The sequence below is a fragment of the Rhinolophus sinicus genome, linkage group LG02 (genome assembly GCF_036562045.2).
Source record: "Rhinolophus sinicus isolate RSC01 linkage group LG02, ASM3656204v1, whole genome shotgun sequence".
Taxonomy (NCBI): domain Eukaryota; kingdom Metazoa; phylum Chordata; class Mammalia; order Chiroptera; family Rhinolophidae; genus Rhinolophus; species Rhinolophus sinicus.
This window is the reverse complement of record NC_133752.1, coordinates 79,748,841-79,763,277: the sequence shown is the minus strand read 5'-3', so window position 1 is coordinate 79,763,277 and position 14,437 is coordinate 79,748,841. Positions and strand designations below refer to the sequence as shown.

At 39.8% G+C, this 14,437-nt stretch overlaps 1 protein-coding gene across 1 annotated transcript in view; it reads right to left on the bottom strand.

The window, feature by feature from the left end:
• The window catches only part of CWH43 (cell wall biogenesis 43 C-terminal homolog), a 101,050-nt gene that overhangs the window by 9,489 nt on the left and 77,124 nt on the right, over nt 1–14,437 (bottom strand). The window contains exons 16-19 of the mRNA XM_074324671.1: nt 12,743–12,848; nt 11,567–11,702; nt 10,135–10,284; nt 4,732–4,876 (exon numbers count right to left, since the gene is read on the bottom strand). Coding sequence (XP_074180772.1) covers nt 4,732–4,876; nt 10,135–10,284; nt 11,567–11,702; nt 12,743–12,848 — 537 coding nt within the window. The remainder of the gene's footprint in view (nt 1–4,731; nt 4,877–10,134; nt 10,285–11,566; nt 11,703–12,742; nt 12,849–14,437) is intronic.

Below are 14,437 nucleotides of genomic sequence, written 5' to 3'. Positions count from 1 at the left end.
AACACATTTGGGGAGTGATCATGAGTCTTTTTGATGTTAAAAGCTTGAGACCAGGGTTATTCTTCCTCACAGAAGCAGAACGTACACATATTTTTTTTCTATAATGTGTTGGGAAAACTCTAAATATGGAGATTTTATACTGAAGAAATTTCCATTTTCTTCTTTTTAGAAATCCTATAAACAAAATACCTGACTTTTGACCATTTCTCAATTTTTACTATTAAAATTTAATTTAAAAAGTTTAAACCACTAAAAGAATACACAATTTATTATTATTTCTTAATTTTTTCGTAAGCTTGGCAGTAGACATATGGATGCTTGTTAATCAATCTTTACTATTTTATTTCATACATATACAGAGGGTGCCAAACATATGTATACACATTTTAAGAAAGGAAAAAACTATTAAAATTGTAATACTCAATATATGATAACAAAAGATAAATACAAGTCATGTTTGACTTCTGCAATTACAAGAGGTGCTCAAAGAGATTACCATCAGTGTAATTTTAATAGCTTTCCCTTTCTTAAAATGTGTATGCATTTTTATTGGCACCGTGTGTGTGTGAGCGTGTGTGTGTGTGTGTGTGTGCCTTTAGTATAGATTTTAAAACATAATAAATTTCAAACAAAAATTTCAGTGACAAAAAAGCAAATAAATAAATGAAAAAGGACTATTCTGGTTTGCCTTGGAAAGAGACAAAACTTTAGTCATTCAGCTATATATACCGGAGATAATAAACTGTGAATATGCTTAACTATCATTTTATTTTATTAGGTTTTTAATAGATACTGTCAATTTTTAAGAATGCAGAATTTAAATACTCATTTGTTAAAGAAAAAAATCTATTCATCCAAGCACTTATGACCAAAACTCCTTTCCACATTAATAAACTTCCTGATAGAAAAAGCTATATAAGAATTCACTGCCAATATTGACACAGCTTCTGACCATTATAGTGGAAAACCAAGGGATGATTAAATAAAAATCAAATAAAATTCATCTTCTCTAACACTATGCATATGCCTTCCACATACACACACACACACACACACACACACACACACACACACACACACTAGGTGTGATCAAACAATATGGTGAATATTTAAATAAAAAGATTATTACAGTAAAAAACACATTGCCATCAATGCCCCCCAAAATACTATCCCTTGCTTTGAACACACTTATCCCATCGTTCTTACCACTTTCTGAAGCAGTTCTGGAAGTCCTCTTTCGTGAGTGTCTTTAGTTGCACTGTCGTGGCTGCCTCAATGTCCTGAATCATTTTGACTTTGGGGAAGAGCCAGAAGTCGCATGGTGCCAGATCCAGTGAATAAGGTGGATGAGGACACACCAGAATGTTCTTATTTGACAGGAACTGCTATATACCAGAAGCCCAGAAGTGATGTGTGACATGGAGCATTGGCATGATGGAGGATGATTTACAGCACACTTTAAACTTTTATTTATTTAAGTATGTTTTTCCAGGACCCATCAGCTCCAAGTCAAGTAGTTTCAATCCAGTTGTAGAGGGCGCAGCTCACAGTGGCCCATGTGGGGATTGAACTGGAAACCTTGTTAAAAGCACCACGTTCTAACCAACTGAGCTAATCAGCCACCCCCTACGGCACACTTTAAAACACACCTCCTCTCAACCATAGCTCACACCTGGCTGATTGCACCAAACAAGTTGAAACTTGTAACACACAGGTTCGACGCACCGCTTCCCATATTGAAGATCCCTGCCTTTCCATTAGATGGCAATAGGCAGCAGCATTCACCATATTTTGTGATCACAACAGAAAGGCTCTGTGTCACGCATTGTTTCTGGTACGGTAATTTCTGTCAAATGAAAACATTACCGTGTGTTCTCATCCATGTTATTCACCAACTCTGGCACCATGCGACTTCTGGCTCTTCCCCAAAGTCAAAATGACCATCAAAGGAAAATGTGAATCGATTCAGGACATCAAGGCATCCACGACAGTGCAACTAAAGATACTCACGAAAGAGGACTTCCAGAACTGCTTCAGAAAGTGGCAAGAATGATGGGATAAGTGTTTGAAGTGAGGGGGAGTATTTTGAGGAGGATTAATGGCAATGTGTCTTTTACTGTAATAATTTTTTTTATTTAAACATTCACCGTATTTATCACACAAACACACACACACACAATGTGAGAATTCCCTCTTATTAGGATGCAATTTTTCCTTAGACTTGCCAAATATCATCTTCTGTAACATTCTTGTGTACTTCACAGACCATGTACTTACACGTTTATCTTATCTGATTTTACACATACAGCCAGATGCACATAACACACATATATGTAGCTACCATTTATCAAGTGCCGCCTACATACCAGGCTGAGGGCCCTGCAGACGTCTGCTTATACTTCATCATAACAACCTTATAATAGAATAGATATTGCTATTACCACTTTACAGATACAGATACTAAGGCCCAGAAAGTTTAAATAACTTGCCCCAAGGTCACACAGCTCATAAATACAGCACCAGCTAGGCTCGTGAATGATGACAGACCATATGGAGAGAGAGGCCCAGATCAGAGCCAGCACCAAGGCCCCAGACATGTAAGTGGAGCCATCTTAGACCCCCCGCCTCCAACCACAGACAAGCTACCAGCTGACTGTACAAGTGAACACAGACAAAAACAGAAAAACACAAAGTCAACCCACAAAATAATAAGAATAGTAAACCACTATTTTAAACCACTAGGTTTAAGCGGTTACATAGTGATAAATGAGTGATACAACCTCTGTGATCTCACACTCTCCATGTTTTTCTTTTACTCTCTGACATATCCTTCATCTCTTTTCTGAGATAATCTCCCTTCTCTTCCCTCATCCATCACCCCCATGACAGCCACATTAAATCAGGGGTTTTCTTTGGTCTTCCTTTTGCACTTCTCTAATTCCATAAGCAATATCATCCACTTCCACGGTTTCAATGATCACCAAGGTGGTGGCAATTCCCTAATTTATATCTTTAGTCCTGACTGCCCTCTCAATTCCAGATCCATATATCCAGCTGCCTATTCAAGAGCTCTCTTAATATCCCACAGATGCCTCAACACAGCTTAAAGCCGAACTCATCATCTTTGCCAAACTCTTCTTCCTTCTCTATTCTCTATGATAACAATGTCACCATCATAAACCCTCTGACCAAAGCAAAAATCAGGAGTCCCTCTTAATTTTACTTTCTGCCTTATCCACCATAACTCACCTCCCCAATATCTGCCTTGCTCTTCTTCCAAAGTTGTAGTATTTTTAGCAGGGTGGTGTGTGGGTATCAAGATTAAATACTGTAACTTCCAACTTCCTGTATATCAAGGTGAGACCATGTGACTAAATTCTAGTTGATGAAATGTAAATACAAGTGTTGGAGGTCAGTTTCTTAGAATTTCCCTTCAGAGACAACATTCTTATGCTCTTGGCGCCTTCTTTATCCCCTTCTCTATCTTGCTAACTAGAACATGGATGCTGCCATCTTGGACCATGAGGCAAATTTGGGAATGGAGGCCTCATCAAGTGGAGCTACAGATAGAAGGAGTTCATCCCTGACACCAGAGTGCCGTACCAGGCTGAATCAGGCTTTAACATAAAGAAATACTCTTCTATAGCAAAAAAAAAAAAAAAAGGAAAGAAAAATGAAAGGAAAAAATAAATACACTTCTCTCTTGTTGAAGCCACTGTCATTTTGTGTTTTCTGTCATCACACACAGAAAACCCTCATTATGCCATGCTCTCCCTCACCTGTCTTTCCAAGCACTTGGTAAGATGGATAAGCAAGCTTTTCTCTCTGCAGATATCATTTTAAGTCATGAAGTCAAAAACAAAATGTAAAGGACTAAGACACCTACACAGGGCTTAACTAAATATAACAATTATATGTCTCATTATAAATTCATGTATTAAGCATTCTAGCACATATATCAGTCTCCACGATGTGATTCGTGTGTCAGTTCCCCAAAGCATGATTATATCTGGGTACACTGACAAATTCAAGTGTTTTAGACTGGAACAGGTAAGGACTAATTCAGTGACATTTATTGAGGCCCTGTCTGGCTGATCAGCCAGCTTCGCTGTGTATCATTTCATTTCATCCTTTACTCTCAACATCATACCTAACTTTCATAATAAGGCAGGTTTATTTTTGAAACACAATCTTTCTACATGGTATTCTTATAATATGACTTTAATATTCCTTGAGGAGTTTATGTGTCCTCCACTTGAATGCGAGCATGTTGTGACAATGACAGAAGTCACACTATATGACTTACAAGGCTAGGTCATACAAGGCAAGAGTTTCTTCCTGGTTCTCTTGGGACTCTTACTCTTAGAACCTAACCATCATGCAGGAAGGAAACCCATAGAGAGGAACCAGGACCCCCAAGCACAAAGCCCCTCTGAGCTCCTCGTCAACAGCTAGCACCAACGTGCCACTCGTGAGTCATCTGCAGTCCCCAGCTGAGCCACCGAGTTGTGTGGAGCAGAGATGAGCTATCCCCACTGAGTCCTGTCCAAATTGCAGATTCATGAGCAAACAGATGATTATAGTTGTTTAAAGCCAGTACATTTTTTTGGTGGTTTTCTATGCAGCAGTAGATAATTGGAATACATATTAAGTTGTCAGGTTTTTTTTTTTCTTAAAAATGGAGAAGAAACATTTTACTTAGTAAATCAAATCCTATTAAGATTGTGTTACCTTCACATTTCCATGTTCAATGAGCTGTTGATAATCTCTGGAACCAGGTGCTGAAGTGATATATCCCAGAAATATCACTTGATTAGAGCTACTTTTCAGTAGTTTTGAAATAGCAATAGCCTGAAGTTTCCTGTCGAGGTCATCTCTAAAAAAAATGCAAAAATGTAATTTTTTTGTATTTGCAAAACAATTTTTAGGCTTAGGTACCTAAGTTCAAAAAAAATATATTCTTTAGAGCACAACCCAAAGTAATTGCTACTTGGGCAAAGTCTGAAATGTATGGGAATTTAACAGACAGAGATACAGTGCTTTCAACTGAGTAGGCAGACAAATCTTCAACTAGAAAAAACATGATCTCCCCGACAAATCATTTTTTTCAAGCTGATTTAAATATCTACTTTAAAAACAGCATTTGTTCGGGGCAGCTGGATGGTTTAGTTGGTTAGAGCGTGAGCTCTTAGCAGTAGGGTTGCCAGTTCGATTCCCACATGGGCCAGTGAGCTGCACCCTCCACAACTAGATTGAAGACAATGAGCTGCCAGTGGGGCGGCCAGATGCTCAGTTGGTTAGAGTGCAAGCTCTTAACAACAAGGTTTCTGGTTCAATTCCCGCATGGGATGGTGGGCTGTGCCCCTGCAACTAAGATTGAAAACGGCACCTGGACTTGGAGCTGAGCTGTGCCCTCCACAACTAGATTGAAGGATAACGACTTGACTTGGAGCTGATGGGCCCTGGAGAAACACACTGTTCCCCAATATTCCCCAAATAAATAAATAAATAAATAAATAAATAAATAAATAAATAACAAAAACAAACCCAGCATTTGTTCAACTTTTCATCAGACGAAATTATGTCAATAGTCTGAAACCTGGTAGTCAGTATTACAGCTAAAGACTAGTAGAGAAACCTAACATTCACAGAACATTCCAAGCTTATGTAACCTACTCAGCTCCCTCAACTTAGAACACTTTCTAAAAGTGGCTCTCCTGGTCAAATTCTGGCGAGACAGGATATTTTATTATTCTAAGCAATGTCAATATATAACTGAGATAATAAGATAGTTACATGAGGCCTTTGGGGGGGTTACAGTCAATCTATTTGGGGAAAAATAGGACCATCATATTTGATGTGATCCAGCCAGGAAAGCTGAAACCACCCTAAGTACTTCAAACAAAATGAATTCAATATAGGGACTTGATTACTGAGGTGATGGGAAGCCAAACAGCAGTCAGTGAAGCAGCCAGTGTGTAGCAACAATGAGAAACCAGCATAATCTCTAGAGCTAGAGGGACACAAGGAGGAAGCCAGCCCTGGCTGGTGGGAGATGATGCTGTGAAAGAGGCTGTCTAGAGGGAGCTGGGGCCATCTAAGGAGGCGCTGGAGCCACAGAAGTCACTCAGCTGCTGCCAGACACACCAGAGAACGCAGAGAGAGAGGATGAGGAGGACCCTGCCTTCTCCACTCCTCCCGCCTTGCAGACTTGCACTAGTGCCTCATTAGCTACACCTACCAAAGGCCAGAAGGCAAAAACTCTGGGATATGTGCTTCCCTGCAATGTATAGGGAGGGTGATGAGCCAGGAATGGATCCAAGAGCAAATAGGCAGTAAAACAACACTGGCATTTACAGAGAAAGATAGCTAACAAATTAAGGAGAAAAAAACAATGACAAAGGAAGATAAATGGAGATCACTGAGGACTGAGAAGATTAGAGAAACCTCGTTAAGATAGGATCTGAAGACAGGACTAAGCTCAGATAAGTATGTGTGGGCAGCTGATACTATTAAAAGATATCTCAAGAAATGGAAGAGCGGAAAGAATGACCATTTGTTTAACATCTTTGATACTGAATTCTCATAACTGAGAGGTAGGTGTTTAGCTCTGTTTTTAAATGAGGTTAAGTAACATGCCTATGGTTATTTTCCACCTCCCCTGCGCAGATCCATTCTCTGTCCTTCTCTATGCCCTAAGAGGCTGACCACTGCAGATTTCATCTCCTGGGCTCCCTTGTCAACTGATTTCCAGTTTTGTTTGGCCAATTGGAAGCACCGGCAGGAGATGAAAAGTTGGGAGGAGAGAGAAGTTGGAGTATTTCTTCCCCAGTTCCTCTGGCAGTAGCTGCATTCCTCCTGCGTGGTGGACCCTCTTTCTGGTTCCAGATTTCTCTCTAGAAACACTTTTCCTCTGCCCGTCCCTAAGGATGGTAATGATTCCCCACTGTTACTAGTGTCTGAGTGCCTGAGCATCTCTTATCTGTTGCTTTGACCCTCCCAACATGTTGGTAAGTCGTCCATTAAGTCTGCAGTGAATTCTGTTCCTTGTGATACATGGAACTAGAATTCAAATCCAAGTACAGAAAACCCCAAAGTCACTGCGACACAGACAGTGTTTTCCTACAAATACATTTTAGCCATATATTATTGCAAAGTAATCTATAAATTTGATTTTGCATTTTCTCAGGAGATAAATCTTATACAGGGATAATGATAAAAACAAAAAGTATATGTATGGCTATAAGGCAAGGGGAGAGAGAGAGAAAAAAAAAACATGTTGTTTTCTTATCTGTTAATATTTGATTAGCCCAATAACCTTATCACGTGGGCTGGAAAGGAGAATTTTATCCCCTATTCAAAGACAAGGATACTGAAACTCACTGAGGTTATGTTACAACAGAACCAAAACAAGTACACAGGTCTTCAGTCTACAGATTCTGTGCTCTTTCTTCAGTGTACATGGATATATATTATAAACAAAAGAAAAAAAAAACAATGGTGATTAACGGGTGGCTCAGTTAATTGCCTGTAATTGAATAAAAAATGGTGTGTACCCAAATGACTTCTAAGAAACGCTGCTATTTCCTACTTATGGGCTGTAAAGAGATATTTGTGTAATCAGCAATTTTAAAAAAATCTTGTTGAATCAGCTAATGACATGCACAAGCATTCTGTAATTCATTCCTAATATGATTTCATGCAATATGCCATAATCACTAGAAAATGAATTCTCTAAATATTTATTCGCAGTAAGGATTTTTTATTTAGTATTGTAGAAAACAAAGGCGAATGAAAATATGTAATGATGGCTTCACAAATTATCTGAAGTGTGTACTTTCTCATGTCACTTGCTGGGACATGGACTGGGCTTGAGACACGGAAAGTGCTGGATTTATGCTTGATGAATGACTTCTTTTTAAGCTGCCCAACATACTTTACACTTAGAGCTGTCTGATTTGGTTTAATAATAACGTCCAACATTAATTGAGCACTTATTGTATTCATGTACTTTGCATGAGATAATAATCTCATTTAATTCTCATAAGAACCCTATGAAATAGGGGGATTACTGCCCCTGATTTACAGGTGAGAAAGCTGAGGCTCAAGCTAGTTAAATAACTGGATGAAGGACACACCTTGAATTAGAATTCAAACCAGATTGTCTGATTCCAGGTTTTGGAATTCCATGCTCTTAACCATTACACTACACTACTTTCCTCCCTCGAGTTAGATCTCAATAAATGTTAACTATTATTGCAACTACTGTTGTTGTCATTATTATTAAATCAAGAGAGTTAAGAGAGCATATAAAGGATATGGTTTCATCAGAGAGCTTTAAAGATGTGGTTAATAGAAAGTTAGACAAGGCTTTCCTTCCTTCCTCTTTTCTAAACACATTCTGGGGGCTTTTAGTCTCTCTTCCCTTTCAAGTCTATTCTTTACATTGGGGAGGTTGGAGGGAGTTGAAGGGGGAAACGGGGAAAAAAGCAAAGAAAAAAGGGAAGGAGTAGATTCAACTGTTTCTTAGGTTGAAACCTTGCAACCTTTAAACACAAAAGTGCCTATGTTTTAAAAGACAAACCCAATTCAAAGTGCAATTTAAGGTCAATGGAATGATTTTTGAATGCCTATGTTTGCTACATGAAAATGACGAGGAGAAACAGAAGGCATTTCTTCAAACAGCTTTTTAAAAAGATATGGACCATCTATATCACCGTCTTCTAAACACCCTTTTTATTTCTAAGGAGGCAAGCCAGCATCTGATTAGCAAATGGTTCATACTAATTACATTTGGACAGTTTGTTTATATTACTTATGCTCTGACTTATTTCAGAAAATATGCAAGTATACTTTCACTGATCCCCATAATACTGTGAGAAAAAGTGAGGTAACCAGGAAAGTAAGAGTAGTGGACACATTAGTTCTGTTTAGATTAAAACTTACAGTATGACAATGTTGTTTTTCTAGTGTTCTGTATGTCACTTTAAAGCTCTGCAACCTCTTGTGTGGACAGGACTGTATGCCCTATTTTACAGCACTTAGCACTTTACACCAGTGTTTTCTATTATTATTACAGAATGTTTACCATAGTAGAGTTATCAATTATATACCTTTATCTTTGCTTTTACAATACATTCTTGGCATCATTCATGATGTATTCAGTACGAAGTAACTGGTTGTGAATGTTATTCTTTGGGGATAAAACTCATTTCCTCATATCTCCATGTACAGGGGCTTTCTTAGAAAACCATCTCTGGTCTCTCTCTCTCCACACTTTACTTTTGGGAAGGATTTTTATAATTAATTAAGTTTGGAAGCATGAACTAGGCAGGTTTGTCTCAAACCCTTCCCCTCTCTCTCATCCTTGGAAACTGCCCGTTTGCAGACAGGATGTTTTCTGGCTTATTCCCTCCACCCAGGAAGGAGCTTGACAGGGCAGCCTCTGCACCTCCTGGGGAGGCTTATTCTTTTGGGGGAGTCCGTTTCAAGTATTGTTGGGGGATGTATTAACAAGTCCACATGGACGCACTGAAGTCATGTTGTCCAAATAGGCTTATCGGAATTAAAAGTGACATTTTGATCTCCCTGCCATATTCCTCTGTTTACCTATCAGTTGATTGTGAAAACATGAAGGAAAGAGGAATGTCACTTAGTACCCTCAAATCCCAACAGTACTGCTAATTGTAGTAAACCTGCAGAAAGAAAAAGGAATTTCATTTTTCTATAGTCCGGTTTACCATGTGGTTCCAAGCACTTGCAGGCTCTGAACTGGGTCTTCCTAACTCCTAGCTGTGTGACCCTGGCTGGACAAGTCATCTAACCTCAGTCTAGTTTCTTTCTCTGTAAAATGGGTCTATACCAGTACTTACTATATACAGAGTGAAGATTCACTACAGCCGAGCATTAGCACACCAATTGCTCGGTAACTGCAGTGCTGCCCTCTATCATCCCTAAGGACGGCCTGCATCTCAAAGGTTTCTGCGGCTGATTTTTAAAAGCAGCAACACAGGGGGAAATACTTTGGGAGAAAACAATTAGAAAGTAAGAAAGGTCATTGCATGGAAATCCAAGTAATGTATTAATAATATTCCTTGGCATTTGTGTACCATTAGACAGACCAAAGAAACCCACTCATGATTTCCAAAGTGTGTCACAACAAAATCCACCAGTTTGTCGGAGATGGTAACAGTCAGTGTGATGGCTGGTGCGATCTCGCCCTCTGGTGACGGGAGAAGGTGATGCTCTGATCTCACAATGGGGTATCTTGACAAAACCATAATCCTGCAGAGGAGTGAAAAGAAACATCATTGTTGGTCCGGCGATATCACACAGACAGGACTAAGCAGATGTGTAAAAAGGAAGGTGTCACACTGCAAGCACCCCACTGAGGGCATTCAGAGCAATAATGTGGCAGAGACTTATCTGCTCACTGGTTCACTCTCTCTCTGCTATTTAGCATGTCTCGCTGTGTCACTACAATACCAACTCTGTTTTAGTAAGTGATCTGGAGACACGAAAATGGCAGAATTAATAATACACAAAATTCATTTTACTTGTATTGTTACTCTGGCAACATATTTGCATAAACAATTCTAACATTAATCAACACATTCGGGGATGTACAATCTTGCCAGCAAGGACACAATGTAACAATTTACAACATTACAATTGTCTAATAAAGATGGGAAAACATATTCCTCCTCAGTCTAAGTCATATAACGACACAGGAAAAGGATGAGCAGAGCGCAACCCTCAGCCAGCCTCTCTCCTGGCTGCACGCACTCTCTCCCGGGCCCCCTCATGGAGTCACTCCAACAGGACCATGTCTACAGTGATGACACCTGAATTTCCATGTCCAGCTTGTCCTGTCCTACTCGGCTCTCCAGGCTACACACAACTGCCTACTGGTTGTCACTTGACTGACCAGCGCCATCTCAAACTTAGCACAATCCTGCTACTCTCCTGGCCATTCCCATCCCATTAAACAGCATCGTCTCCTGTCAGGTATTCACATCAAAAACCTACCTGTTGCCCTGATTCTTCATTTCCAGGCCCTTGGCATCTAAAACATCAGTAAGTTCTGCCAGTTCCATCCCAAAACAGTTGCTGAATTTGCCCCCTTCTCTCCATCTCCCCGGCTCCCACTGTCATCTCTTAACTGTGCTATTGTATCTACCTTATCACCTGTCTCCCTGCTCGCACTCCTGCTGCCAACAATTTGTTCTTCCAAAAACAGCCAAAATGATCTTTTTAAAATATAAATCAGATCAGACCACTCTCATTTTAAATCTTCCAATGGCTTCCCAGCGGAACTGAATTAAATCAAGCCCAAAGCATGGATTACAGGGCTCTTTACAATCAGGTGTCCACGTTGACAGCAGTTCTTACCAGTTCCCCCTCAGTCCCTAGGCTTCAGACACACCACGCTTGATTCTGCCTCAAATCTTTACGCTGCTGGTTCCCTCAGCTCTTGCAACAGGTAAGTCCCCTGGGTCCTTTCATGAGGTTTCCAGAGAGCTTCCTGACCGTCCTACCTGTAGTAGCATCCCCAAGGTCCACTCACCCCCAAGTGTGATCCCTTGCGCTTGGACCAAAGTCGGTGTAGAAACCCAACTTCTCCCCTAACCACATGGTTAAGTCATTGTTCCCAATAAAAGGCTTAGAGGCATCGCTCTCCAAAATCGTTATGAAATCTGCCCCTGTTCAGGAAAAAAAAAATGCACACGGTGATTAACCACAGCAATGCAAAAACAATAAGCAAAACTTTATTCTTGAACCCTTTGCCTTTACTCAGAAATCAAAAACAAAGTAATTCCTGATGGGTCACGAAAGTGAAGTGGCTCAAATCTGAGCTACAGGGAACTTACCCATATTTAGAATGTAATTAATACATGTGACACCTTGAGAAAATGCAGGAAAGAATAAAAGCATAACTTCTCTAAATTTTCAAATATTCTTAACATCGTCCCCCAAATTTCAAATAAGTTTCATTTCTTTCTCAGATACCCAATTTATGTTCCGAAACAATAGAGTGGTGCACAGTAGTGTTTTATTCCTGGGCAAACACCTCCAGAGTATTGGCACAGAAGTAAATGTATTGGTTTTCCCAGACCCTGGCCAGACGTACGGGAGGCCTGTAATCAGGACTAAGGGACTCAAGGCCCAGGAAATTTGTTAGCGGCATTAGACTTATACAGACCGTCGGCAATTTTCCAGGAGACGTGCTTATCATTAGGAATAACCAGAACAGTATAGCCCTTCATGTATCTTGCTCCATGCTCTAAGAACCCAACACCCACATTATTTTCAAGGATGCTTCATACAGAAACGAGCTCCCCCGAGCACGGAAATTTAAAAATTCTCTCTTGGACTCTTGAAAGCAATTTGCTTCACAAATGAGTATCACTCTAACTCATGCTGCCTTTTAATCTGACAGTTTTCTGGTCCCCAACAGTCAGTCCCCAAGTGACAGAAACCACCAGCAGTAGCATTTCTAAGAGCAAAGTCATGACCAGAATCCCCTGTAGATACCCAGTATGAGCCTTTGCTCAGAATCAACGGAATTAATTGCTCTCAAACAAAGACAGATGTGCTTACAGAAGCTTAACCCTCCGGCAGCTGCCACCAAAGCAAAGCCTTTGTAAGAGATTACTTTATGACGAAGCAAACCCTCCTCCTATGACTTATGAGCTTGCTCAGTAGTTTCTCAAATCCTGGAACTAATTCCAGTAAAACTTACCTGTTTGATTGAGCAGTTGAGCTGATCTTTCCAGACTGGTCCATCCTTCGTTGTCGTACCCAAACCTGAGAGGCCAGATGGCTGCAGAGACCTCTGTGGCTGGTGCCTGAGGAATTATTTTAATGGTAATTTAGGATGACCATGAACAATGGCAAGTTTGGTGACTGTTTCTCCACGTCTCTCTTCCAAATGTCATATTTCAGCAAAGGAATTTTCTTAGACATTTGCCCACATTTAATTCATAAAAATAAGGAGATAGTTGCTATATGGTATTCTCTGAATCTTCTGTGAACGTCTAGCTTAAGCTCAGAAGTCAGGAGGAATGTTTGGAAAACAAGCATTTATAATAAGCATTGTTTACAATAGCAAAAAGTCAGAAACAATAAGGCTGTCGTTTCAATAGGAAAATGAAAACAATAAATGGTGTCACATACGTATAATGGACTGCTATGCAATCCTAACAAACGAATGAGGCTACCTATTTCCATATGAATGAATCTCACAAAGATAATTTTAAGTAAAAAAAAGTCAGTTGCAAAATATGTATGTCAGATGTCATTTAGATAAAGTCAAAAACGTGGAAAAAACAATATTGTCTAGGGATATATGTGTATCATATATTGCAACGATACAAAGAAATGCCTGAAAATAATAAACACCATATTCAGGAGAGGGGTTACCCTTGTGCTGCAGAAGAATGAGATCCCAGAGGGATACATAGAGTCCTTTAACATATTTGTAAAGTGGTGTGCCATCACAACCAACTTATAAATGGTGTCACGCCCCTGCTGTCCTGACAAGGCCAAGGTTCAGGAGTCTAGTCCCCTGGGAGACCTCCTCTTTTCAGTCCATGGGCTCAGTCAGAGAATGCACTGCCCAACCCTAACCATCCATTTCGAATTAGTAACTACTGATTCACAATAGGGATCCTGTGAAAGAGCATGGCTAGATTAGAACAAATCCATCACCACAAAAAAAAAAAAACACTCCAAGTGGACCATACAAGTTCAGGTTGAGAGAAAGATAAGTAGCAGCCTCTATGCACAGGAGGGTCACCACTCAACCTAAACAGCTCAATGTGCCACCAGCCGTGAGTGGGGCATTTCATCTTTATTCAAGAAACATTCTTTGGTTTAGTGAACGTCATACAAAGAGAATGGAACCATCAACAGAGATTTCAAGAAGCATGATTATATTCATCAAGCTATCCCTTTATACATAACTCTATTTCTATGACTAACTCTGGATTTCATCACTCCAAAACCTGGTACTCCCTCATTCTTCAAATCTCAGTAAATGCTACCTCCCTGCATTCAGTTGCTCAAGCCAGAAAAACAGAAGTCGTCCTGGAGTCCTTATTTGTTCCTCTGAATACTGTCTTTCTCCCCTACTAGAATGTAAACTCTGTGAGAGCAGGCATCTTGTCCAACTTGTTTATCTCTGTATCCCTGGCACCAGGCATACAAGAGACATTCAATAAACATTTATCAATGAATGAATGAAAGAATGAATGAATGAATGAATGAATGAATGAATGAACGAACGAACAGGTATTAAATCTACCTGAATGACTCCTTTTTGAAAAGAATCCTTAGCTGACATTACATATCCTCTTGTGACTGACATTATTTGCAGTAATAACAACTAATAAATCAACGGAAAAAGAAAGGAATCATGTAATGAATTGTTTACTTA